Below are 27811 nucleotides of genomic sequence, written 5' to 3'. Positions count from 1 at the left end.
AACGGATATTCATGAGTGATTTAGGTTTTAATTTATTATATAACTCTTTAATAGACATGTTTATTGATAACTAATGGATTTATGTAATAATTGAATCATTTGGGACTTGAGGAAATCAGAATAGAAAATAGAACTGAATAATCTGAATAGAAGGAAATACTGGGCTATTTCAATCCAAGTCGAATGTATATTAGAGAATAGGTTATTATGATTGTAGGATTGTATGTTTAGAAAGAAGAAGAAAAGGGACATTGAAAGATTTAGTATAGGTAAGGCATGGGGGGGATTGGTTTGAAGATATGTGGGAAAGATGACTGTGTTAATTGGGAAACTTAAACATAGAAGGTAAATTATCTATTCGTATGCCTAAGAAGATTTAACAACTCGGCTGAAGAGCATAGAAGACCCAGAAGATATATCTATAGACAAGGAATCAAAGTGACCCTGACATTGTTCACCCCATATCTTTTCCACTCATGAATGTATGTAACTCTGCTGTGACTGTGTGTAACTGTAGATTTCAACTAATAAAAATTATTATTAGAAAAATATTTAATATCATTGTCAGGAAATTCTTCCTAATGTTGAGGTGGAATCTCGTTCCCTGTAGCTTCCATCTATTTGCTCCATGTTCTTATCTCTGGAGCAGCAGAAAACAAGCTTGCTCCATCCTCAACATGGCATCCCTTCAAATACTTAAACAGAGCTATCATATCACCTCTTAACCTAAACGGCCGCATAGCCTGAAAAACCCACAAAAAACTATGGATGCCGGCCATGAAAGCCTTCGACTTCACATAATTAAATATTACTTTCTCATTAAATATTACTACATGCATTACTATTTACCTCATTAACACAATTCCCTCCAACCGTATTTATTATGATTAAATATAAATAACCCTTAAATGTATTTAAATATACTTTAATTAACATAACAACGAACATTATATTGACTGATGATGTTGAATTAAAAGGAACCAAATTGACTGCGATGTCGGCCACAGCGCATTTTGCTCCTTTTCACATGACCATGTTACATTTCGCAGCTTGCTGCTGAATTTTAGCCAATGCTTTAAAAATCATGCCAATGCTTTCACTGGGGGCCACAAAAAGGGTTTGAGAGCCACATGGAGGCTGCATTTTGTGCCCACTCCTGCTCTAAATGTTAGGGACTCCTTTCACGCTTATACCATTATGATCTATATTATTTTGTATTATCTCGCTTTAACTCCAATGGATCCATCCTATGAAATGCTGGAGTTTATAGTTTGACACGCTAAAGCTCTCCATATGTGAATTCTGGATTGTTGTTGTGTGCCTTCAAATCGTTTCTGATTTATGGTGACTTCTCATGGGGTTTTCTGGGGCTGAGAGTGTGTGACTCACCCAAAGTCACCCAGTGAGAGTTTGCAAACCAAACCCATGAACTCCAGAATTCAAAGATATAGCCATGTTAGTCAGTAAAATCATTATATAAAATCAGTATGTAAAATCTTCGGAGTTGTAGTCCAACACTCAAACCACCATGCTAGCTCTCTGAATTCTAAATATCCCTTTCTAAACTGTAAACCCTAGGATGCTCTTATGATATTTAAACTGGAATCGCAGTGCTATAAATGTGTAATGCATAGAGGGCCCAGAACATGTAAAGCACCAAACCGATCTGACAGGCAATATAGTGGCTTAATGTGCTCCACAGCAGGCTTCATTCCATTCATTTAGCACCGCGATTCCCAAACTTTGGTCCTCCAGATGTTTTGGACTTTACCTCCCAGAATTCCAGACTATTGGCCAAGCTGGTTGGGGCTCCTGGGAGCTGAAGTCCAAAACATCTGGAGGACCAAAATTTGGGAATCACTGATTTAGCATTACAGGCAATTCTACCTGGACAAGTTAGGCTCCTGGCAAGCCATGCCATTTTAACATCTGCCCTCAATACAAAACCGAGGTTCAAACAGCATTTTTCCTGCTGCTTTTCAACTCAAAACTTGGAACTACTGAAACTACTGATCCCAGAATTCCCCAGCCAATATGGCAAGAGGGATTATTGGGGGATGATAGTCCAAGAAAGGATTTCCCCCCTCCCCAAGATCTGTATTTTCCCAGAACGTTAAAGCATTTGGCAATTTCTCCCTACCAAAAGTGCAACGATGCATTTTCAGTGACTTCAGAGTTAAAAGATTTGGAATGAAGGAAAAATGAAGGACAGGGAGATTAGCACCATCCATCCTAAAAAGAATGGGGTTTCAAAATGCTCCCGCTTCTGGCACAATTCACATGGGAGAGAAATTTAAAATGCAGTGCAGACAAAGCCCACAACCGGGCCGTGTTCGAAGACACCGATTTACCAAGTCTTTCCTGGATCGAACCCAAATTGTTCCAACTAAGTGGTACACGGCCATCTTCGAATTTGCAGACTCTTATGTCGAACAAGCAGACATTTAACACGGAGAGATGGATGGAGGTCATTCAGGCAGCTTCACTTCCCATCCGCTTTCATGATCACGGTCAAAGTGATGGATGGCAGAGTGTTCCTCATCTCTCTCCTGGAAGAGACCATGTGCCTTGGTTTACATGTCTATGGAAAGGTGTGATTCTGTGTGGAAGAACCGCTCTCGTTGAACGACTGGTACAGCTGTGTCTTTGTATATTTGGTGACCCAAATTCTAGCGAGGCCGTTTCAGTTCTTGGCGGCCCTGAGCTTCCGGCGGAAATATTCAGGCGCAGCGTCGTAGAGCCAGTCCGCGTCCACCACACAGAGGTCGCGCATGTAGCATTTGCTGGTATGGAGCAGCTCATTGTACGTGACGCAGGCCGGCTTGCAGTGGAAGAGGACGGAGGACGGGTGGATGGCCACCGGCTGGTGGCTGTCGGTGGTGGCGTAGGTGCCGTCCGGCTGCAGCTCGGCCGTGTTCATGAAGAGGCTGTAGGCCAGGCAGCGGCGGACATTCCCCGTGTCAGATCGGGAGGACTCCAAGGGGATTGAGAGCTGGAAGGGGAAGAGGAAACAGCAAAATAGATACTGAATTAATACGCACTTTGAGGCGCATTGATATCCAGTGTAGGACTGGACCCCACTCATGGCACTATAAAAGGAATGGACATGCTCCGGAGCCCAAGAGGTTGCACTTGCCAAATGGTGGCAGCTCCTGAAGGCTACAACCACATCATCACGGCTGCCATTTTGACATCTGGGAGTGATGCTGTATCGCTCCCAAAGAGTTTATGTGAAGAGTTATAAATCTAATAACAAAAGACAACATCTAAACAAAAGCAAAACAAGACAAAATAATACAATAGAAACATACAACACAGTATGATGCAGAACATAACAAATAACAAAACCACAACCTGTCAAACAACAGATTTATATAATTTTGAAGCCCTCCTGCGTTACCTTGATGCAAATGTCCCTCAGCTGAGCTCTGATGTCTGAGACCAGCATCATGTTTCTGCTGTTCACAAAGTTTTCTTTGCACCATTCCTGAGGCAAAAAGGGAAATGGGGAAGATAAGAAAAAGAAGGTATCTAGTTAAGGTCAAGAATTCGGTCCTTTTACTTTATAGCGTGCACTACGTTTGCCATTTGCAGGCGTTTATTAAGAACGCCTATACAGTGGGTGCTCTGTATCCACAGACTCTGCATCCATGGATGCAACCATCCACAGCTTGAAAGTACTTCTTACAAAAGTAGTTCCAAAAAAGCAGACCGTAATTTTGACATTTTATATGTAAGGGACACTGTTTTACTAAGCCATTGTATTTAACAGGACTTGAGTCCCTGAGCCAGGGACAATACACCATCTACCCTATTTCACGTCTCGCTTGGCTTTCCATTCTGCTCATGCAATGATCCCAGCATCCACTGAGCATGCGCGGTCCTCACACTGTGGGATTCTGGAAGATGTAGTCCAAAAAGGAACTTCGCCAAGCTCTCTTTTTGGCTACACAAGCAACGGCACGCTTACAGTCTGAATAGCGGAAACCAAGGAATAGGTCAGTAGTGTGTGTGCAGATGGGGGAAAGGATTAGAGAGCAGCATGTGTGTTAAATGGGGCAAAGAAAAGAGGCATTTGGCTCATGGCCTCCAGCCACCTGCCCAATGAGACGCACCCGATTGCCGCTGATGTTTTTGAAGGCCCGGTAGATGTTGAGCAAAGTGATGTGATCCCCTTCGCTGGAGATGAATTTCTTCCGGATGGCTTGGACTTCATCCCGCCGCGAGGGGGGATTGTAGAGGACGCTGTCCACCGAGAGGAGGGAGACGATGGTCAGGATCTCTTCGCTGCAGTGGAACTTGGGGGCCGTCAGGATGGTCTGCCAAAAAGACGGAGGGAGAAAGAGAGGGAGGGTGGTGTTTTAGCCGAAGTTTAACAAGCTAGGCAGCACACCAAAAGGATGTGTTTCCTGCAGTGCTATAGGTCAGATCAGGGTGTAGAAAAGTGAATTTTTTGGACTACAACTCCCAGAATCCCTCCCACCAGGATGGCCAGGGGGGAGTTCTGGGCACTATAGTCCATGAAGGAAATTTTCCCAAGCTCTGGGACAAGTATAGGGAAAGCTATGCCATGGAGGTACCATACAACGTCAAAATGTAGATAGACCAATTTTCAGTTGCCCAGATTTAGTGGTTGGTCCCCGTCAAAAGCTATCGACTATGCTGGATTTCTCATACAGCTGGCTGTTTGTGGGCTTTATGAAGGGAAGCAAACCCACTAGTCAGTATCTTACTTTGGAGAATTTGGGCTCCAGGGGAAAGGCGGCCATCTTCCTTCCCAGCGGAGTGAGGAGCAGTTGATCGTCTTTTCTTTCCACCGCGCCCAGGAGCGCCAACTGCTCGGCGGCGGCCTGGAGTGCCTCTGCAAACACAAAAGGAGGCCGCAACGTAAAGCACACTCTGCTGACTTTTCCTAGGGATACAGGACCACGTTTTCCCCATCCCTTGCTCAGAAAGGCAGGCTTTTGAACATTACAGTGGGCCCTTGGTATCTGCTGGGGTTTGGTTCCAGCATCCCCGATGGATGTCAAAATCCGTGGCATCTGTCTATCTATATAAATTTTAATTGCATTAAAAACACATAACAACAAAACTATCATACAAAGAAAAAGGAAAGAGAAAAAAAACATAAGCATACATATTACATTACATAGTTTGACTATACTTTTCCCAGTCTTGACCTCTCAAGAGGCATGTAAGTTTATCCAATTGCACTAAATCCATTAACTTACTCAACCAATCTTCTACCATTAGGCAGTCTGATAGTTTCCATTTACTAGCGTACACTATCCTAGCGCTTGTAGTAATATAAAATAATAACTTTCCATGTCTTTCCCCCCAGTTCTTCCTTATCACAAATACTTAATAACTAAAGCTTAGGGTCCATCTGTAAATTATAGTGAAGCATTTCCATGAATTGCCTTCCAATATTTCTTAGCAGAGCTACAATTCCACCATGCCTGATAATATGTCCCAATTTCCTGTTGACATTGCCATCTTTATACATCTTAGCCAACTTATTCTGGGTCAAGTGCCACCTGAACATCATCTTAAACCAATTCTCTTTTAACTCATAACTTAAAGTATGTTTTAATCTTTTGTTCCAAGATGTTTCCCATTCATGTAAGATAATGTTTTGTTTGATATCTTGTGCCCACTTTACCATCGGTTCTTTGATCACTTCCTCCTCCATTTCTAATTCTAGCAGACGCTTATAAAAAGAGGCAATTTTATGCACATTATTTGAGCTTCAGATTTAGGAACAGCCTTTTTAATACCTGTCTGTTAGAAATCTGTTAGTTCATTGCTTTAAAAACTACCTCATCAGTTTATCAATGGTCTGAAAAGGTGAATTGTTCTATAAAATGGGATTCAAAGGAGTAATCCAAAGGCCAGCTCATCCCACTTTATGCATTCAGACCATATGTCATTTCATAGCCTACTTTCCTGCTGGCCAACATGTTTATTACCTGGATCTACACACCTGCAGCTTGCTTACCTGGAGACGGTTTTGACATAAAGTCAAAAGTGAGGACGTTGGGGATCCTCAGCGCCAAAAGGTGGAGCATCACACTGGCCAAGTTACACCTGCGGAAAGGGAGAGACCAAAAGGCAGCCGTCTGCATCTTGCTGTACCCCAAGTGCGTACAATTTCTATGAACTGTACAAAACGAAGATCGCACTACCTATGACACAGGTGAGGAGCCTCCGGCCCGAGGACCAAATCTGTCCCTCGTGGGGTTTCACTCTGGTCCAGTGGGCTGCCCCCATAATCATACTCTTTCCCCACAATACCATTATTTGGTGGCGTCCCAATATTTGCATACCATCATCACCCCGACACACACTCTCTAGACGTTTGAAATTCTTCTCCTAAGGCTTAGTTATTGGCATAGGCACTTTCAACTAGAATATGCTGGTATTTTGCAAATAATATTATTATTTTAAGACAATAATTGTAAGCCGCTCTGGGAGCCTTTAGGACCGAAGGGCGGGGTATAAATACCATAAATAAATAAATAAATAAATAAATAAATAAATAAATAAGGTTTTTGGTCCCTGGAGCAGTTGTTCACCTCTCTTGTCAAACCTTTTTATCGTACGGTAAGAGCTCTAGACAGCTTCTCAAGGGGAACCGCAGACTCACCTTTGGATCTCTGGCACCGTCATTTTATCGAACTTCTCAAATTCATCTTCCGTAAAGAGGCGGTAGCAAAGCCCGCTGTCCTCTCTGCCAGCCCGGCCGGCCCGTTGCCAAGCCTGGGCCTTGGAGATCCGCTGGACTGCCAGGACTTCGAGGCCGCTTTCTAGGAAAGAGAGAAAATGGCCACTGTCCAACGTTTTCCATTAGGGCAAGGAAATGCAGAAAGCATCAGTCTCTAACTTGTAGGCACAAAACATGGGAGCCAGTGTGGTGTAATGGTCTGAGTGCTGGGCTATGGGAGATCAGGGTTCATAGAATCATAGAATCATAGAGTTGGAAGAGACCCCAAGGAGGGCCATCTAGTCCAACCCCATTCTGCCATGCAGGAAATCCAAATCAACGCATCCCCATCAGATGGCCATCTAGCCTCTGCTTAAAGACCTCCAAGGAAGGAGACTCCACTACACTCCGAGGAAGGAGTCTGTTCCACTGTCGATCCACACCCAGCTATGGAAACACACTTACCTTGGGTAAGTCACACGCTCTCACCCTCAGAGGAAGGCAAAGGCAAATCTCTAAATAAATCTTGCCAATGGGAGCTAGTGCGATGTAGTGGTCTAAGTGTTGGACCAGACTCTGGGAGACCAGGGTTCAATTCCTTGCTTAGCCACAGAAACCCACTGGGCAAGTCGCACTCTCTCAGCCTCAGAGAAAGGCATTGGCAAACCTCCTTGGAGTAACTCTTGCCAAGAAAACCCTAGGATAGGGTCGCCTTAAGGCAGAATTGACTTGAAGACACATGACAACAATGTCTGCAATGCTTTTAATGCTGTGGTCTAGATCTATCTTAACGTTATATCTTTGTATACTTTCACAGCTACATTTCTATCAGTATGTTTTCTTTGTTAGCAACAGGGTCCCAGGGAAATTGTCGTCATCATCATCATCATCATCATCATCATCATCTTACTTTAAGGCTGGGGGATACAGACGGAGGGAAAGACTTGGTCAAAGCCCTATTGAGAGATGCAACCCTAGCCAAAGTCTTAGGATGCTTAAGGCAGGAACTCCTACGACTGCTTCCCAGATTTGATACCATGCTCTCAGCTTCAATGAACCAACACAAGTGAACGTCTGCAGCAGATTTACTCACCTCTCACTCTATTGTTAGTCAATGGCCAGAGTCAGCCAGTCCGTTAAGGCACAAACCATGGGACTTACGTACCCGGTGTATACCTCTTGGCTTTAACCATCCCCGTGTCCACGACGTATTTTATGCCTGGTATGGTGATGGAAGTCTCAGCAATATTGGTGGAGAGAACCACTTTACGATAACCCTGGCGGAGGATGTCAGGAGATACAGAGATGTTATTGCCATTATTTATTCTTTTACATTTGTTCTCGACCTTATTGTTAAACAAAACATATCCAAAGAGGCTCTCTGCAACAGTTAACAGTTAACGGACCAGCATTTTGGGTAGCGCTGTTCAACATGGCATCCCTTTGCCAAATGGCAAACCATACGTAGCAACTCAGCAGAATACAGAGGGGAAGAAGGAGAACTGTAGGAAGAAAGCTCCGCCTGCCATATGTATATATATGGAAGGTCACATACCTTGGGCACAACCTGGAAGACCCGGAGCTGTTGTGAGTAAGGCAGAGATGCATAGAGCGGCATTACAACCATTTGAGGGCAGCCATCGGGAAGATGCTTGGAGATGTCCCGACACGTTTTGGTCATGGCTTCGATCTCTTCCTGACCCGTCAGAAACACCAGAATGTCGTGAGAAGGGGGAGCCTCCTTTAAAGAAACCATACATATATTTGAGTGATGAGTGGCTGTTGCTCAGATGCAGGACACACACCTTGTGCGCAAGACGTTCTCAGGTTCAAATCCTAATGTGGCCAACGAAGAGGATCAGGCAGCTGGTGTTTGGAAAGACCCCTAGGATCCCAGAGAGTCTCTTCTGGGAGGAGGAAACAATTCTAGACTACACAGACAGGCAGCCTAACCAGGGATCTGGCAGTTTCCTAGTGTTCACGACACTAATAACGAAGGTATTAACCATAACTAGAAGTATTGAAAACTGCATCAGACGTGGGATGCCATTTGAAGAGGAAAATACTATTTCGTCTCCTTTGCCCTTAACAGAGGGGCAGTGGGGGATAGTGGCTTAGAGTAAAATCACCCCAGATTTTAATCCCAGTTTTAAACAATTTGTCCAAGGTACCGAACCTATCTTGGGGCTAAAATTCAGTATCCCACTGACATGAGAGCCACCAGCCAAAACTACACAGGGCTGCAACTGCAGCTGTACAGTGTAATAGCCCTATTGTGGTACTGCAGCCTTATGCTAAGGACACGTGGCCTGGAGTTCCCATATCATGCCTCTGGAGACCTCCAAGAAGTGCTACCGGAGACATCCAAGAAGACCTTCCTTTTCATTGTTTGGAACCCTTCTGAAACTCAAAAAGGTCCCAAGCATTGAAAACCGAGGCCGGCAATTGGCCAGAGGTCACTTCTATTTTCAGGAAAATGATAAGGGTATAACCAGTGGTTCTCAACCTTCCCAATGCTGTAACCCACAGGTTGAGAACCGCAAAGGGCTCACAACCCACAGGTTGAGAACTGCTGCACTAGAGTATTATAGACTATGGTGCCAACCGTGGGTCTTTGGCAACTCTTATGAAAGGGTCTTGACTCACAGGTTGAGAACCGCTGGTCTAGAGGAAGACAAAAATGGACCCTGGGCCCTCTATACCAGCATAATTCCATGGTCAGTGTGTCGGACTTAAACACAGAAAGCCTGGATCTCTTCTGAGCCACTGACCTCAAGTGATGGTGAACCAGTGACCGTTTTTCTGTCTAACCTATTTGGCAAGGTTGCTGAGGGAACACACTGGGTAGCGGGCCGGAAGATGGGAAGAACCCTGGACACCATCATGAAGTCCTTCCTTAGAGGAAGGCCAGATAAAATGTAGCACTTAAATAAATGTATATAGATGTCAAAATACCGAAATCTGGGGTACCTGATGAATTTGGAAGACTGTCACTAGCGCCGCCTGGAGGTAATCGCTCTGAGGTTGCTTTGCGTAGAAGATCTGGATGGGATGCTGCCGGCCCTCGAGGTAAAGGACAGGGGCTCCGTTGAAGTACTGGGAAAACAGGTCCACGTCCATGGTAGCCGACATGACAATCACCTGTGAAAACAGTATGGAAAGAGGATGGTTCTTACCAAGGTTTGGGCTCAAAGACAAGCATTCTTGACTATGGCATGAATTAGACAGAATGAGCCTGAGTAGTTGACAGTAAGCCATACAAACTACAAGAACACCATTTCACTTTAACTGCCATAGCTGCACCATTTTGGACCCTGGGATCTGTAGTTTGACGATGCACTAAAACTCTCTGGCTGAGAAGTCTTTAAATTGCGGGTCCCAGCACTCCATAAGACAGAGCCATGGCAGCTAAAGCGGAACCACAGATCAGTTTTTCACCATCTGCCTCCAACCCAGCCCCCTCGGATTCAAACTCCCATCTGCCAGCCTGGCCACCTTCCGAAGCTCACTTTTAGCGGCGACTTCCCCAGCTCCTTCCGCTTCTTTTGGGCCGCCTTCACCACCCCAAAGAGAACGTCGGTGTGGACCGTGCGCTCGTGCGCTTCGTCCAGAACGACAACGCTGTACTTGTGCATCAGGGGGTCCCCGATGGCTTCCCGGAGCAGCATCCCATCCGTCAGGAACTTGATTTTCGTCTCCTCGGAGGTGAAGTCCTCAAAGCGCACGGTGTAGCCAACCTGAATGGAGGAGGGAAAAGCATTGGGAAGAGGAGGAAGGAAGGAAGGAAGGAAGGAAGGAAGGAAGGAAGGAAGAAAGGAAGGAAGGAAGGACATTAGGCCAAGGTGCGGGTTCTGCATGTTTCCATGTTTAGTTTTTTAATATCTTTATTCAAAGTTTTTATATCACCTTAAAGCACTCTCACATTCAAACAAAAACACAAAAACATATCCGTATCTCAAGGGATCTCACATAAAATTATCAGCTCTATTCTCTCATACCTTCAACCTTATAGTCAACCTTATATCAAACTCTATGAAATCTATGAAATCCCCTTCCTTCCTTCCTTCCTTCCTTCCTTCCTTCCTTCCTCATTCACTCTGTATACTTTCTGTCCCTACCACTCCTCCCTATTTCTTTCCCCCTTTACCTTCTTCTTCTGCTTTATATTAACCTTCCCTCTTTCTTATGACCCCATGCTTTTCTCCTCTCCTACTCTTCCCTTCTCAAGCTTCTTCATCCTTCTTTTCCTACCATTACCTTTCACTTTCGCCTGCCTCCTTCCCTTACTCATACCTTCTCCAACTTACATCATCCTTCATCCTACTCTCTACTAATCTCCATCTATCCCTATTCTTCACTTTCATCTCTTACATGCCTCCTCCCTTCCTTGCCTTTTTCTAGGAATCTCTTTCCTATTTCTTCTTATCTGTGGAAATAGTCCAGTTTGAGAGCGCTTTAACTGCACCGACTCGGTGCTAGGGGATCCTGGGAATTGTAGTCTATTGTCGGAGAGGAGGCCAAATGTCTTGCAAAACTATAGTTCCCATAATTCCCTAGCACTGAGCCAGGCAGTTAAAGTGGCCTCAAACTGGGTTATTTCTGCAGTGTGGATGCAGCCACGGATATAGCAGGTCGCCACAATGTTTTCTATAGGCTTGATTCAGTCAAAGTCCGACATACCAGTTTCCCCAGCTCCGTTTTCTTCTCGTCCGAGACGCGGGTGGCCAGGGATATGGCGGCCACCCGGCGAGGCTGCGTCACGGCGACTATGCCTTGGCGCCCGATCCCTCCTTCGTAGAGGTACTGCGGGATTTGGGTCGTCTTCCCGGACCCCGTTTCCCCTGCAGAACGACAACGGCATCCATATAAGATGCGACAACGCAACAAGGATGTTTCTGCTCTTTCCCCCCTCCCCACTGAGCGCCCACAGACTTCAGTCTACTCCCTAATGCATCTGAGGAAGTGGATTTAGGTCTAGGAAAGGCCTTGCTGCTGCCAACCTCTTCCTCTCAGTGAGTCTCAAAGGTGCAACGAGATCTCTCTACACACTGATTCTATACATGTTCATAATATAATATAATAACATGTAATATTATACGGCCATATAATGAAAAGGATGCTGAGTGGCCAAGGAAGCCCTAGGGCAAGGGGTCTCCCTGAGAGTGAATACATACACTAAGAAGGCACACAACAACAACAACAACAACAGGAGGCAGAAGCCACGCCCCCTCAGGCAAGGGAGGCCAATCAGTGGCGGAAAAGAGAATGACATACCATGAAGGGAGGGGTTTGTGGAGGCCACGCCCCTTTAGGGCGGGGTTTGGAGGAGATCCTCCCTTTCAGCTGCAGCTGAAAGGGAGGATCTCCTCCAAACCCCGCCCTAAAGGGGCGTGGCCTCCACAGCCTCCTTTCTGTCATAGGGCTCCTCCAATCCCTGACCTAAAGGGGCGTGGCCTCCACAAACCCTCCTTTCTGCCATTGAGAGGTGCTCCTCCAATCCCCGCCCAGAGGGGTGTGGCCTCCCAAAGGTTGAAAGAGGGAGCTAATCCAATCCCCGCCCTTAAGGGGCGTGGCCTCCACAAACCCTCCTTTCTGCCATTGAGAGGGGCTCTTCCAATCCCCGCCCAGAGGGCGTGGCCTCCCAAAGGATGAAAGAGGGAGCTAATCCAATCCCCGCCCTTAAGGGGCGTGGCTTCCACAAACCCTCCTTTCTGCCATTGAGGCGCTCCTCCAATCCCGCCGAAGCGGGCGTGGCCAACTCCACACACAATCACCGCCCACAAGGGGCGTGACCCTGCCATCTCAGAGGGCGTGGCCTCCACAAGCCCCCCCCCAATAATTTTCCCTAGTTGTGAGGAAAGGCCTCACCGATGAGGACGGCGCATTCGAGGCTCCTTAGCTGCCCAAGGAGCGTCCCTCGGGCCTGGAAGATGGGCAGGCTCCGGCGCTGGCTCTCGATCCCTGAGGCGGAGGAGAAAGAGGAGGCCGACGAAGAGGACGAGAGCGAGGAGGAGGACGAGGACGACGGTGTCGGCGTCGTCGTGTGGCGCTTCCCTCCGGGCGTTGCTAGCGGCATGGCCCTCCGCGTTGGCCCTGAGGAGCCCAGCTTGGGCCTCTTGACTGGAGGAAGCAGCTCGCAGCCCCGCTGAGGCATCCTCCGCCGCGCTTCAGGGAACGTGGGTTCCCGGGACTACGACTCCCGGCATGCTTCGCGCGGAAGACGCGCTTGGAACGCATCAAGAACGCGGCGCGCAGCCTTCTGGGAAATGTATTTCCCGCTCCCTCGAGCATGCGCAGTGCGGCCCGGCTTGCTTCTGAAGGAGCAGCGCCACCTGCGGCGGAGAGACGCATGACGAGAATAAAAGGGCACTGGCCCATAGGAAAACATTGGGAATATTTGCCCATAGGAAAACATTGGGAATATTTGCCCATAGGAAAACATTGGGAATATTTGCCCATAGGAAAACAATGGGGAATATTTGCCCATAGGGAGTCATAGGGGAATATTTGCCCATAGGGAACCATTGGGGAATATTTGCCCATAGGGAACCATTGGGGAATATTTGCCCATAGGGAGTCATTGGGGAATATTTGCCCATAGGGAGTCACTGGGGAATATTTGCCCATAGGGAGTCATTGGGGAATATTTGCCCATAGGGAGTCATAGGGGAATATTTGCCCATAGGGAGTCATTGGGGAATATTTGCCCATAGGGAACCATTGGGGAATATTTGCCCATAGGGAGTCATTGGGGAATATTTGCCCATAGGGAGTCATTGGGGAATATTTGCCCATAGGGAACCATTGGGGAATATTTGCCCATAGGGAACCATTGGGGAATATTTGCCCATAGGGAGTCATTGGGGAATATTTGCCCATAGGGAGTCATTGGGGAATATTTGCCCATAGAGTATCATTGGGGAATATTTGCCCATAGGAAAACAATGGGGAATATTTGCCCATAGGGAGTCATAGGGGAATATTTGCCCATAGGGAACCATTGGGAATATTTGCCCATAGGGAACCATTGGGGAATATTTGCCCATAGGGAACCATTGGGGAATATTTGCCCATAGAGTATCATTGGGGAATATTTGCCCATAGGAAAACAATGGGGAATATTTGCCCATAGGGAATCATTGGGGAATATTTGCCCATAGGGAACCATTGGGGAATATTTGCCCATAGGGAACCATTGGGGAATATTTGCCCATAGGGAACCATTGGGGAATATTTGCCCATAGGGAGTCATTGGGGAATATTTGCCCATAGGGAGTCATTGGGGAATATTTGCCCATAGGGAATCATTGGGGAATATTTGCCCATAGGGAACCATTGGGGAATATTTGCCCATAGGGAGTCATTGGGGAATATTTGCCCATAGGGAGTCATTGGGGAATATTTGCCCATAGGGAGTCATTGGGGAATATTTGCCCATAGGGAGTCATTGGGGAATATTTGCCCATAGGGAGTCATTGGGGAATATTTGCCCATAGGGAGTCATTGGGGAATATTTGCCCATAGGGAACCATTGGGGAATATTTGCCCATAGGGAGTCATTGGGGAATATTTGCCCATAGGGAGTCATTGGGGAATATTTGCCCATAGGGAACCATTGGGGAATATTTGCCCATAGGGAACCATTGGGGAATATTTGCCCATAGGGAGTCATTGGGGAATATTTGCCCATAGGGAGTCATTGGGGAATATTTGCCCATAGAGTATCATTGGGGAATATTTGCCCATAGGAAAACAATGGGGAATATTTGCCCATAGGGAGTCATAGGGGAATATTTGCCCATAGGGAACCATTGGGAATATTTGCCCATAGGGAACCATTGGGGAATATTTGCCCATAGGGAACCATTGGGGAATATTTGCCCATAGAGTATCATTGGGGAATATTTGCCCATAGGAAAACAATGGGGAATATTTGCCCATAGGGAATCATTGGGGAATATTTGCCCATAGGGAATCATTGGGGAATATTTGCCCATAGGGAGTCATAGGGGAATATTTGCCCATAGGGAACCATTGGGGAATATTTGCCCATAGGGAACCATTGGGGAATATTTGCCCATAGGGAGTCATAGGGGAATATTTGCCCATAGGGAGTCATTGGGGAATATTTGCCCATAGGGAGTCATTGGGGAATATTTGCCCATAGGGAGTCATTGGGGAATATTTGCCCATAGGGAGTCATTGGGGAATATTTGCCCATAGGGAACCATTGGGGAATATTTGCCCATAGGGAACCATTGGGGAATATTTGCCCATAGGGAGTCATTGGGGAATATTTGCCCATAGGGAGTCATTGGGGAATATTTGCCCATAGGGAGTCATTGGGGAATATTTGCCCATAGGGAGTCATTGGGGAATATTTGCCCATAGGGAGTCATTGGGGAATATTTGCCCATAGGGAACCATTGGGGAATATTTGCCCATAGGGAGTCATTGGGGAATATTTGCCCATAGGGAGTCATTGGGGAATATTTGCCCATAGGGAACCATTGGGGAATATTTGCCCATAGGGAACCATTGGGGAATATTTGCCCATAGGGAGTCATTGGGGAATATTTGCCCATAGGGAGTCATTGGGGAATATTTGCCCATAGAGTATCATTGGGGAATATTTGCCCATAGGAAAACAATGGGGAATATTTGCCCATAGGGAGTCATAGGGGAATATTTGCCCATAGGGAACCATTGGGAATATTTGCCCATAGGGAACCATTGGGGAATATTTGCCCATAGGGAACCATTGGGGAATATTTGCCCATAGAGTATCATTGGGGAATATTTGCCCATAGGAAAACAATGGGGAATATTTGCCCATAGGGAATCATTGGGGAATATTTGCCCATAGGGAATCATTGGGGAATATTTGCCCATAGGGAGTCATTGGGGAATATTTGCCCATAGGGAATCATTGGGGAATATTTGCCCATAGGGAACCATTGGGGAATATTTGCCCATAGGGAGTCATAGGGGAATATTTGCCCATAGGGAGTCATTGGGGAATATTTGCCCATAGGGAGTCATTGGGGAATATTTGCCCATAGGGAGTCATTGGGGAATATTTGCCCATAGGGAGTCATTGGGGAATATTTGCCCATAGGGAACCATTGGGGAATATTTGCCCATAGGGAGTCATTGGGGAATATTTGCCCATAGGGAGTCATTGGGGAATATTTGCCCATAGGGAACCATTGGGGAATATTTGCCCATAGGGAGTCATTGGGGAATATTTGCCCATAGAGTATCATTGGGGAATATTTGCCCATAGAGTATCATTGGGGAATATTTGCCCATAGGAAAACAATGGGGAATATTTGCCCATAGGGAGTCATAGGGGAATATTTGCCCATAGGGAACCATTGGGAATATTTGCCCATAGGGAACCATTGAGGAATATTTGCCCATAGGGAACCATTGGGGAATATTTGCCCATAGGAAAACAATGGGGAATATTTGCCCATAGGGAGTCATAGGGGAATATTTGCCCATAGGGAACCATTGGGAATATTTGCCCATAGGGAACCATTGGGGAATATTTGCCCATAGGGAACCATTGGGAATATTTGCCCATAGGGAAGCATTGGGAATATTTGCCAATAGGGAACCATTGGGGAATATTTGCCCATAGGGAACCATTGGGGAATATTTGCCCATAGGGAGTCATAGGGGAATATTTGCCCATAGGGAAGCATTGGGAATATTTGCCCATAGGGAACCATTGGGGAATATTTGCCCATAGGGAACCATTGGGGAATATTTGCCCATAGGGAACCATTGGGGAATATTTGCCCATAGGGAAGCATTGGGGAATATTTGCCCATAGGGAAACATTGGGGAATATTTGCCCATAGGGAGTCATTGGGGAATATTTGCCCATAGGGGATCATTGGGGAATACTTGCCCATAGGGAAACCTTGGGGAATACTTGCCCATAGGGAAACATTGGGGAATACTTGCCCATAGGGAAGCATTGGGGAATGCTTGCCCATAGGGAAACATTGGGGAATGCTTGCCCATAGGGAAACATTGGGGAATATTTGCCCATAGGGAAACATTGGGGAATATTTGCCCATAGGGAAACATTGGGGAATATTTGCCCATAGGGAACCATTGGGAATATTTGCCCATAGGGAGTCATAGGGGAATATTTGCCCATAGGGAACCATTGGGAATATTTGCCCATAGGGAACCATTGGGGAATATTTGCCCATAGGGAACCATTGGGGAATATTTGCCCATAGGGAGTCATAGGGGAATATTTGCCCATAGGGAATCATTGAGGAATATTTGCCCATAGGGAATCATTGCAGAATACTTGCTCATAGAGAAACATAGCTGATACATACCTATTAACCCATGAACCCCTCTCCTAGGTTTCCCATGCACAGATACTTCCTTATGAACAAGTTCCCTCTCTCCTTCCCTAGCATTGTCCAAGGTTTCAATATGCCCAACTGTTCCCCCATGTATCCCTATGGGCAAGTATTCTCCCATGCTTCCCAATGGACAGATATTCTTTGATGACTCTCTATGGTCAAGTGCGCTTTCCCTATGGGCAAATGTTGTCATTTGTTTTAGTACGTCCCCACAAAAAAACAGCACAAACGCAGGCCTAAGACTCTCACACTTTCCAGTTGTTTGTTCTCCTGTGTGGTTTCCAACCATCTAAGATACACAGACACCAGCAGAAAACCTACCCAGACCTGGAACAACTGCTAAGGAAGACCAAGGAAGAAAGTGTAAAGGCAGGCATAGAGAAAACAAAAACAACGACAATGGAAAATCTACACAAATTCAACCCAATGAGGAAACAGAAATAGTAAAGGAGTGCTTGGCATTGATAGGAACAAGGTCTAAAGCCAGGGAATCAGAAGATTAAGAATGGGGAGGCGGCTATGAAAGAACTGGAAAAGATCCTAAAACGCAAAGATATACAACTGAGAACCAAAGTTAGAATCATGCAAACTATCATATTCCCTGTTATCATGTATAGATGTGAAAGCTGGACATTAAGAAAGAAGATAGGAAGATAATTAATTCATTGGAGATGTAATGCTGGAGAAGAGGGGCAAGGATCCCACGGACGGCCAAAAAGACAAGCAAATGGGCCCTAGAGCAGATCAAGCCAGAATTTCCCTGGAAGCCAAGATGATGAAGTTGAGGAGGTTGTACTTCGGAGGCATCATGAGAAGGAAGGGCTCATTGGAAGAGACCATAATGCTGGGAAAGGTGGAGGGAAGCAGAAAGAGAGGGAGGCTGCATGCTAGATGGATGGGTTCAGAGAAGTCAGGGGCATGAATCTAGAAGACTAAAGCAGAATAGTGGAGGTTAAGGGGTCTTGGAGGTGTCTCATCCAAAGGGCTGCCGTGAGTCGGGGCAGATTGGAGGGAAGGGAACAACAGTGAAGTTAACAACTGGCCAGTGGAGCCTGCGACATGTATTTTGTGCATTTTGGTTGGTCCAATAAAGGTATCTCTCTTGTGGATTTGGAATGATAATGTAATTCACTATTTGACCAACATGGCTACCCCTTGCTATCTTTCCAAATGCGTCTGAGGAAGTAGACTGAAGTCTAGGAAGCTCATGCTGCCAATTTCTTTTTCTTTCAGTGTGTCTCAGAGATGTCACAAGATCTATGTACTGATTCTACAGACTAACATGGCTATATCTTTGAATCTTCTATTTCCATTAGTTTCAAAAGGCACTGCAAGGTGTCTTTGCGTATTGATTTTTCCAGTCTCAGATAGGTTTTTGAATTCTCCTGCATAGTCAACCCTCTGAATCCACAGATCCAACCATCCACAGCTTGAAAATATTAACCCCCCCTGTATGTATATATGTATATAAGTATGTATATGTGTGTGTGTATAAAACCTTAGCAGATACCAAAGTTTCACTGTACTGTACATAAATTTAACAGCTATTCCCAACAAGGTGCATCTATGCTGTAGAAATAATACAGTTCGACACCACTTTAAGTGCTGTAGCCCCATTGCACAGAATCCTGGGATTTATAGTTTTGCAGGGTCTTTAACCTCCTCTTCCAAAGTGTACTCACAAGACTACAAAGCCCAGGATTCTGTAGGACGGAGCCGTGGCGGACAAAAGTGGTGTCAAATTGAGCCCGGATGTCATTAGATGCAAAAATGTCTTACCTGAGGCTGCCATGCTTTGGACATATGTGACTGACTTGAAAAGAAAAAGTGGAAGGCAGTAGGAAAAGAGGATGATCACATTAGATGGGCTCAAACCAGGAAAATCCCAGCTCCCTTCACCTTTCAAGACCTGAGCGGGATATTTGATGGCAGGAGCTTTTGCGGGTCTCACATTCATTGGGTCACTATAGGTTGTGTGCTTCCCAGGTATTTAGGACGTATGTCCACGGTGTAGTGCTTTGAGCGTCGTGACACTGTCCCTGGAGACCAGAGTTCAAATCTCCGCTCAGTTATGGAGACCCATTGGGTGGCCTTGGGCAAGTCACACTCTTTCAGCCTCAGAGTTGGAAGAGACCATAAGACCCATCCAGTCCAACAAAAGGAACACAGTAGGCAAAGGCAATCCCTCTACCCAAACAAATCATGCTACGAAAATCCCATGATAGGGTTACCTTAAGCCAGAAACAACACAACAATTGGGCGACTCCTGCCATGGGGTTTTCTTGGCACCATTTATTGCCATTACCTTCCTCTGAGACAAAGAGTTATTTGCCCAAGCAATCTAAACCCTGGAAGTGCTCAGTGTTGCTGCTACGTCTGCATTGGAACCACTGTATCTCTTCTATGCTCAAGTATCTTTCTTTCACATGCCCACTTCTTCAAAACAATCTTATTTTTCTCAGAGGGGAGCGAGTGCTCCAATAAAACACTTACGGAGCCCTATGGCCATCCCTGATGTAGGCGAGACCCAAGAGTTTCCTAGAAACCATTTATTTCTTTCTCGAGTACAGCTTTTTATCTTAGGAACCTGGATTTCCGCTTCTTTCAGATCTGATACTTCTAAGAGTCAGAGGAAGCCATTCCATCTTTTGTGAGAAAGCGACGTCCTAAGAATTAAAAAGCTAGGAAGACGAGGAATGCCAGACGGACCTGGGACTGAAGGGATATACCAAACCAGAACAGCCTAACACCAATAGTATATAAAAACAGGATTGCTGAGGATTGTAGCACGAAGTCACGATAACCAAACTGGCCAAGGTGAGCCAGCACTAGGCCGGCTAAACATAACCCCTCTCAACATACTGATGCTGCATGTTATTTAGGACTAACCTAGTCCTGGTCTTAGTGCCAGCGTTGTGGCGGTGAGATGATTTGGATCCCATACCTTCTCCTCTCCTTAGCTCTCCTGTCAAGGCTGGTCTACCACAGATTGCTTTATCAGCAAATCTGAAACTAGCCGTCAGAAGGACAATTCTACTTCTGCCTAACCACTACCCTCTACTACCACCTCATCTTTACGTTAGGATTGCACTGTCTGGCTGCAAATCTCTACTCACATCCTGGGTATAAGGCCCACTTGTTTCTAAGCAGACATATCTACAGCTGCGTTGTCCAGCCTTTCTTGTGCATGGCTTCAGTAGCTGCTTTAGGCTGTAGTCGGAGGATACTTCTGTTTTTACTACAGCTCCCAGAATCCACCAACCAGTTGCTAGGGGAGTCTGGAAATTTTGGTTCAAAAAAAGGAACTCTTCCAAGCTTTGGCTGCAGAACAAGTAACAAAAATGTGTCACTTGCAGAGAGGACGCGGCGCAGGAGCGATATGTAGCCAAAGCACCCATCTTTTTCATCCGTAACGCAATTAGCAAGTTGCTCTTTCAAACTGAAATGCGGTGAGATTGTATGCAGACGGTTGTAGGTCCCAATTCTAGGTCTTAAAGCAGAGACACAGTAGTAACAACCAGGCAAATACCTGCTTTTCCCTTTCTCGCAAGTGTAGCGGAAGAGTAACTTTTGTAAACATTTAAGTATGGCGGCAAAATGGCAAAATCCACCCAGGTCTTTGAAGGATAAAACTGGCTCTTTCAAGTTGGTTTGTTTCAGAAGCATTTTTGCCAGCGTCGGAAATTAAAGGGAAAAGTTAACCGGCTCAGAACGAAGAATTAAATCAAAAGGTTTATTTGTCTGTTTTAAAGTTCTCCAGTTCTTGTATCAAATAAAATTGGGGGGAGAAACGCATTCAAAATATATATATTTATATGTATTTTCTGTATATACACAAGAACCGAGGGTCTCATGAGATGTCTCGAGAAAGTCGCCGTTTCAGTTCTCGGCTCACGCAAAACTAGCGCCTCTGAGCCTTTCGTACAGCAAAGCCCTCTTTGTGAGGACTTGGCATCACCGTTGGTTATACGTCTTTTGACGTGGATGTAATGTGTTTGTCTTTTTGTCCCGCAAAGTGCTTCATATGTCCAGGCCAGTAAAAGTGTCAAAACTCCCTTTCTCCACCAGAGAAGGGCAAAGGGATCCATCTTCTCCTGGGTGTCTCTCCTCTCAGGTAAGGGCCAGCCAGCCTCCCTTCAGCCTCCCAGGCGCTGCCCTTCGCCCCAGGCAAAGCCTCCAGGTCGCTCTTCCGGCAGCGGGTTGTAATTGGGGTCGTCTTCTGGGGTGTCAAATATTGCTTTCCTGTTAAGCAAGTTTTAAAAAAGAAGGCTCACCATGAGGTCAAACCTGGCTGACAATTCCTTGCCCTATTTGGGAGGCGATGTCAACTCCAGCCCTCCTAAGATCCCATTCTGGCCCTTTAAGATTTCCCAGTCACACACCCCAATTTCGGTATGGGTTCCCTCCTTCTGTTCTAAAAGGTTGGCTTTCGGGTGGCTAAGTTACTGACAAGAAAGCGCTGTAAGGTAAACTGCGGTAGTTTTCTGCCTTCCACCATTTCTAATACATTCAATACATTCAACCCCACCTATCATGTGAATGTGCTCCTGCCCTGAGAAGTTCCCCAAAACTGATTTTGAACCCTGGAATAAAAACAACAACAAAACAAAACCACACATCCTTGACTTGCTTCAATGTCCGTTTGTTCTCTTTTGCTTCTGGGGTTGACAACTGTGTGTTTTCGGGAGCAAGAAGATGCCACCAATTACGGTTTGGAGGGGCTCCTCGCTTTCCAGGCCCATTCTGATCCATTATTCCGCTTGTCTGAATTATGGATACTGGGTTTAGTGGAACAGCTTTATGAACAGACAGTGTCATTCACCAAGTATCCCTCATGAAAATATTATTGTCTAATTTAAAATATTAAATGTCTAATTAACAATTTATAAGCCGCTCTGATAGCCTTTTGGTTGAAGAGCAGGGTATAAATAAATAAATACATATTGTTGTTACGGGACAAAACTGTTTCTGTTTGGCTCTTTGTAAACAGAATCTTTGCTGTGTGGTTTTGCAAAGTGTTGTTGTAATTTTTGCCACATGAATTTATCAATTAAATGGGAATTTTAAAAACACCACTACACACCAACAGTACTGCTTACCCTCCCCTTCCTCACTATTATGATTGTGTAGGCCAGCCTTCCCCAACCTGATGCCCTCCAGACATCTTAGACTACATTCCTATGGGGTTGTGGGGAGTTGTAGATCAATACAGTAGATCTGGTCAGGCCCCGCCTGGAATATTGTGTCCAGTTTTGGGCACCACAATTTAAAAGGGATGTTGAGAAACTGGAGCGTGTCCAAAGGAGGGAGATTAAAATGGTGAAGGGTCTGGAAACCATGCCCTATGAGGAGCAACTTAGGGATGTTTAGCCTGGAGAAGAGAAGGTTAAGGGGTGATATGATAGGGCTGTTTAAATACTTGAAGGGATGTCATATTGAGGAGGGAGCAAGATTGTTTTCTGCTGCTCCAGAGAATAAGACACGGAGCAATGGATGCAAGCTATAGGAAAAGAAATCCTACCTCAACATTAGGAGGAACTTCCTGACAGTAAGGGTTGTTCAACAGTGGAACACACTTCCTCAGAGTGTAGTGGAGTCTCCTTCCTTAGAGGTCTTCAAACAGAGGCTGAATGGCCATCTGTCAGGGATGCTTTGATTTAGATTTCCTGCATGGCAGAAGGGGGTTGGACTGGATGGCCCTTGGGGTCTCTTCCAACTCTAGGATTCTACACCTGGACAGCAATAGCACCCAGAGTCCAACCACTGGCCCACCTTATTTAGTAACTTATCTGCACTGACTCAGGCAGCAATTCTCCTGGGTCTCAGAGAGATGTTATTCCCAGCCCAACTGGAGAGGCTGGGGGCTGAAGTGGAGCTTCTCCATAAGGATGTGAGCCAGCATTGTGATGCTGCAGCAAAGAAGGTGAAAGCTATTTGAGCCTGCATTATTAGAGGCATCTCCTCTGCCAACCCTCAGGAAAATCTGATTCATACTTTTGGCTGGGGGCTGAACCTGAAACCTTCTGCATTCAAAGCAGCTCTACTCTTAAGGTATACTCTGCCTTGGTCCTGGCCTCAGAGGGAGAGAAGAAATGCCGGACCTGATCCCCTTCCCCACCACCAATCCCTTCTTTTGTGTCGTGCCTTTTTAGACTATAAGCCTGAGAGCAGGGCACCGTCTAATTAAAAAGACTATGTACAGCGCTGTATAAACTTACAGCGCTACATAAATGAAGCTTAATAATAATAATATTAATGTGATATGTGAGGTTCCATTTAGCAATCCTACAAGCTCTGATGCATGGTCAACTTCATTAGAAGTTCAGGTTAAAAACAAAGGCTACCCTAGTTATAGAAACAAAGGCAAACAGAGAGGCCGAAAATCATTAAAGACACTCTTGCAAATGCAGCCCCATCTTTCCCCCCTGGTTTGCAATTCCTTCCCTGAACACAACACCTCTGAATTCAGACTTGCACTTTTCTTTTCCCTCTTCCTTCAAAACCCCACAAAGACCTGTGTCACAAGAAGACACTCACAGAATCGACGGCGTTCGCAGAAGCCTTCCTCCTCCCGGCTGGTTTGGGAAGACGTCTTCCAAGAAGAAATATATGTGGCCGACAGCAATGCCTAGAATCCAGAGGCGGAAAGGTTAGACGCTTTTCCTCGCTGCCCTCTTTGCAGATAAGTAATAATACCTTTATAAAACAAAGGTCTCACTGCAGTTGCACTCCCATCTTAATATCATCTCCCATTAAGTTTTGAGAGGATGATGGACAAATTTGCCATAGTGAAAGACTAACCTATATTGACTGCTGAAAATGTCAGAAAATTCTCTTTTTCCCCCTTTAAGGACACAAGTTAATAAGAGGAAGACATTTAAGATAAGCCGGTAAAACAATTACGTATGTCAATAACTTGTTTGTAAATTGAATTATAAGGCAAACACTTATGGGACGGGTATTTCTCAGGTGTCTACGCATGTAGACCAGAAACCAAGGGACTGTTTCCATTCAATTTCAGGGAACTGTGAGATCAGATACACAAACACAGTGTCTTTGGGAGGGAGGGATAATCTATTACAAAGACCCTGATTTCCTCCTTCCTTTTCCAGACTTTATTATTACTATTATTATTCCACTTTTCCACAAAGGACTCAAAGCGGATTCCAACAGTATAATAGACTTCTCAACTTAACTATAACGCAAGATAACACACATCTGGCAAAGCCACAACGTTGCTGATAGACAGCCCCCCTTTCTCAGCGCCAGCAACACTCCAATCCATTGTTTTAGATGTGTCTTGTTGCTTTCTGAATTTGTGTTTATATTGTACACCGCCTTGTTCTTTAAGACGTTTAAGAAATCCAGGCTGGCTGGATGTCAAACAGATGTGGATGACCAGAATCAACTGCTTGGGTTTTATCAACTTCACAAAAGAGAAGGATTTCTTCCTAATGCCACCATTATTATGATCTTACCTAAGAGGTCAACAATAATGGAGTTTCCCAGCAAGAGCGAAAACCCCATGAGGACCCATGGGAGAAACGGGGCCTGGAAGATGAGAAGCCCAAAGAAGTTCATCCGGACGAAAGGGTTCCTGCGGCTCCAGACATAAACTAGCATTATGGTAAACGCCTGCCCTAAGAAAACCAAGTTGACAAACAAGCCAAAAAGCTGGAGGAGAACTGGTTAAAGAAAGAGTCGCTGCACCCATGTCAAGACATTGAGACCATTTCATTATCTTTGTCAAATAGGTAGCATACAACATTGTACTATCTTTGGAATGTAACTATATAGAATGATGTTTAGTTATATGCAAAACCACTGATTTGGGTACTTAAGTATATACTTAACTAAGGCCCCATACAGACGGCCATAATAAAGCTGCTTCAGACCACTTTGGAGGTATGCTGTTTAAATGATGCATGCGTCCTAAGAGTCCAGAAGCTGCACCAAAGCTGTGCTCCAGTCCTTAGGACTAGATTATGGCTTTGGCATGGCTTCTGGACTATTAGGATTTATATAGAAATAGCATACCTCCAAAGGGTCCTGAAGCAGCTTTATTTTGGCCTGTCTGTAAGAGGCCTAAATACACTATTTTGGTCTGACTCTTCCTATACCGACAAGCATTTCGTAATTCAAGTTTTGCCCCATGTTTCCCATTTTTCCCCCCAAGAGAAAAATAGGGCAATCCCCTCTCCTCATAAATTACTTCAAGATTTCTAGACATGTTACCTGTCTCCCTCAAAAGACACCTAGAATTTCGTTGCAGCTCCAGATTTCCGGGGCAGTACAGCAGCCATCCTGCAAGGAAAGTATCCCTTCTCCGCGATACACCCAGAAGATAAAGCACCTTTCCTCCAAGGCCTGTTCCCATTCTTCCAAACTCACAACACCATTAGAGCCCCAGCAAAAAGGATACAGTCATTAGCAGTCCACCAAAAAGGAACATGAATACAAAATCTGCCGTCCGACCGCGGAAGGATCCTTCCTCAAGCATCCGGCAGTAGCGGTATCTGCAGTTATGAGGTCAGGAAAGTACGTGGCTCCGGGAACACACTCTTCGTTTTTAGGTTTCTAAGCCTATAAAACTACACATTCTGCCTTCTTATAACATAGGACTTGATGTTATACAATCTATATATATATATGGTGAAAGGAAAGAGTTTAATCTGCCCTGGAAGCATTGACCTCCTTCTACTCTCTCATTCATCTAGCCTTTAGTATGAGCACAAATAGCTTTGCCTACTGGGTTTTTGTAAGTCCTTTGGCATTGTTTCCCTTTGCTTTGTCCTTTACATCCTTCATTACATGCTCATAGGTCAGTGATGGTGAACCTTTTCGAGGCCGAGTGCCCAAACTGCAACCCCAAACCCACTTATTTATTGCAAAGTGCCATGTCCCTCTGGCTTTCTAGTAACAAACTCTGGCAAACTCTATGCTGGGATGATGGCACATGTGCCCACAGAGAGGGCTCTGAGTGCCATCTCTGGCACACGTGCCATAGGTTCGCCATCACTGTCCTAGGTTTTACCCTCGTCTTATCCATGGGTCATATCAAAATCCATAATTTTGCCCCCCAAAACCTGCCCTCGACTTATATATGAGGCCGACTTATAGTCGAGTATCTATGGTGACTCAAAAGTAACCCCACTGATCTTGAAAGGGTTTACCTGAACTCTGAAGGTTACTCCGAGTTCCCATGCCTGAAATATGTACCTGAACTTGACATGTTTCAGCTGTACTTGGCAATGAGTTCTCAATTTTAGATAGATAGATAGATAGATAGATAGATAGATAGATAGATCAATGAGACGGTCCTCTGGAGCCACCATCTCCCTTCAGAAGACAAAAAGACCCGGAACCGTAGCTTGGGATTTTGCATCCTTGGTTTTGCACTCTTACAACCATTAACAAAAGATACAAAAATATCATATTAAATAAAAAGTTAAACCCAACCGGTCCAAAGAAAAGGTAGTTCGTGATGAGCCTCCATACCTGCGAGAGAGACGGAGAAATCGAACGTTAAAAGACTGTAATAAAAGCATTATTGTTATTATTATTATGATAAAAGATGCAGTGCTGGCAACTAACTGTCCTGTTCCTTATCTCTGACTGCTTTAAGTGATTTGAATTGCTGTGTTGATCTATTTTAACAAGGGAGGGGATAATGAGAGTTATTTTAATGTATTGTATGGCTTTTTATTGTTGTAATGTCCCCTTGATCTCAAAGGAGAGGCGGGATAAAAACAAAATGTACTATTGTTTATTGATTATATTATTAAATGTGCAAAGCCTCTGATCGTTTTAAATGCAGGATTTAAGGCTACATTTCTTCTCAAGAGGAAGAGATGAGAGTAAACTCAGTGTTATCTGAACATCTGCAGAGTGCATTCATGTTGTCAATGTGCAGCAGCTAAAGGCGAAGGCACTTACTTGAAAATGCTTGAATATCAATTCAGGGTTGAAATACAGCTGGAACGGCGTGATCAGTTCTAATTGCTGGAACAAATGAGAGAAACAAAAGAGGTCACCATTAAATGCAGTTATTCACTATTGCTTGAATCGAGGGATGTTGTTTGCTAGGTTCATGTACTGCTGTTGTTGTTGTTGTTGTTGTTGTTGTGTGCCTTCAGGTTGTCTCTGATGAACCTATCATGGGGTTTTCTTGGCAGGATTTGTTCAGAGGAGGTTTGCCATTGCCTTCCCCTGAGGCTGAGAGAGTGATGGGTTATAGAGTTAAACGGCGAGCCACATTTGGGAAGCCTGGGGTTTCAGTCTCTGGCTGCTCTTTGGGCAAAGGCAAAGGTCAGTCTCTGAATAGATCAAACAAAAAGCTGTTCCATAAACCATCAGAGTTCATGCGGAAGCACACAATCGCCACAATGTTAGCACACAGGCTCCAATGCTTAGGTGTCAAGAGGTATCATCCCAGGCCTAACCTAACACTCAGTGCTGAAGGCCTACCAAAGCAAGGGATGCAACTAAAAATGGTGGTCTGGGGAGCAGTGGTGCTGGTTTCTGGAGAGCTTCCAGGAAAGGAACGCAATTACAATGGCGCAAAACCACAAATACGGCCATGGTTCTTGGGACATGAAGCGGAAAGAGGGTTTTCCCACATCGCATAATAACCAAAGAGAAAGAAGCGCTGTATTATTCAAGGGCTTTCTTAAGCGTCTTCTCATAAAGAGTAAAACTACCTGAAGGGTATCTA

At 45.2% G+C, this 27811-nt stretch overlaps 2 protein-coding genes across 3 annotated transcripts in view; both read right to left on the bottom strand.

Moving 5' to 3' along the window:
• Positions 1–109: 109 nt before the first annotated feature.
• On the bottom strand, positions 110–19065 carry LOC149287115 (ATP-dependent RNA helicase DHX33-like). Of its 2 annotated transcripts, none has more exons than XM_089493299.1 (12): positions 12572–12975; positions 11384–11544; positions 10213–10440; positions 9674–9844; positions 8259–8444; positions 7869–7980; positions 6647–6806; positions 5999–6087; positions 4734–4861; positions 4116–4319; positions 3401–3487; positions 110–2992 (listed from the first exon to the last, which is right to left on the bottom strand). In XM_089493299.1, the coding sequence occupies exons 1-12, from the start codon at positions 12855–12857 to the stop codon at positions 2684–2686; spliced, it is 2121 nt and encodes a 706-aa protein (XP_089349425.1). In that variant the 5' UTR covers positions 12858–12975; the 3' UTR covers positions 110–2683. The 2 variants fall into 2 exon arrangements, with proteins under 2 accessions (XP_089349425.1, XP_089349426.1); XM_089493300.1 differs by lacking the exon at positions 12572–12975 and adding an exon at positions 18877–19065 and having other exon boundaries at positions 114–2992.
• A 1751-nt stretch (positions 19066–20816) lies between these two features.
• LOC149287114 (derlin-2) overlaps positions 20817–27811 on the bottom strand; it is an 8569-nt gene continuing 1574 nt past the window's right edge. Inside the window, exons 2-7 of the mRNA XM_089493276.1 lie at positions 27034–27099; positions 26522–26595; positions 25520–25613; positions 24576–24771; positions 23635–23725; positions 20817–21339 (exon numbers count right to left, since the gene is read on the bottom strand). Coding sequence (XP_089349402.1) covers positions 21234–21339; positions 23635–23725; positions 24576–24771; positions 25520–25613; positions 26522–26595; positions 27034–27099 — 627 coding nt within the window. The 3' untranslated portion in view covers positions 20817–21233. The remainder of the gene's footprint in view (positions 21340–23634; positions 23726–24575; positions 24772–25519; positions 25614–26521; positions 26596–27033; positions 27100–27811) is intronic.

Source organism: Sceloporus occidentalis, unplaced genomic scaffold, assembly GCF_023333645.1.
Source record: "Sceloporus occidentalis isolate IW3139 unplaced genomic scaffold, rSceOcc1.0.p SCAF_64, whole genome shotgun sequence".
Lineage (NCBI taxonomy): Eukaryota > Metazoa > Chordata > Lepidosauria > Squamata > Phrynosomatidae > Sceloporus > Sceloporus occidentalis.
The sequence above is the reverse complement of the archived record's forward strand: the minus strand, read 5'-3'. Positions and strand labels throughout refer to the sequence as shown.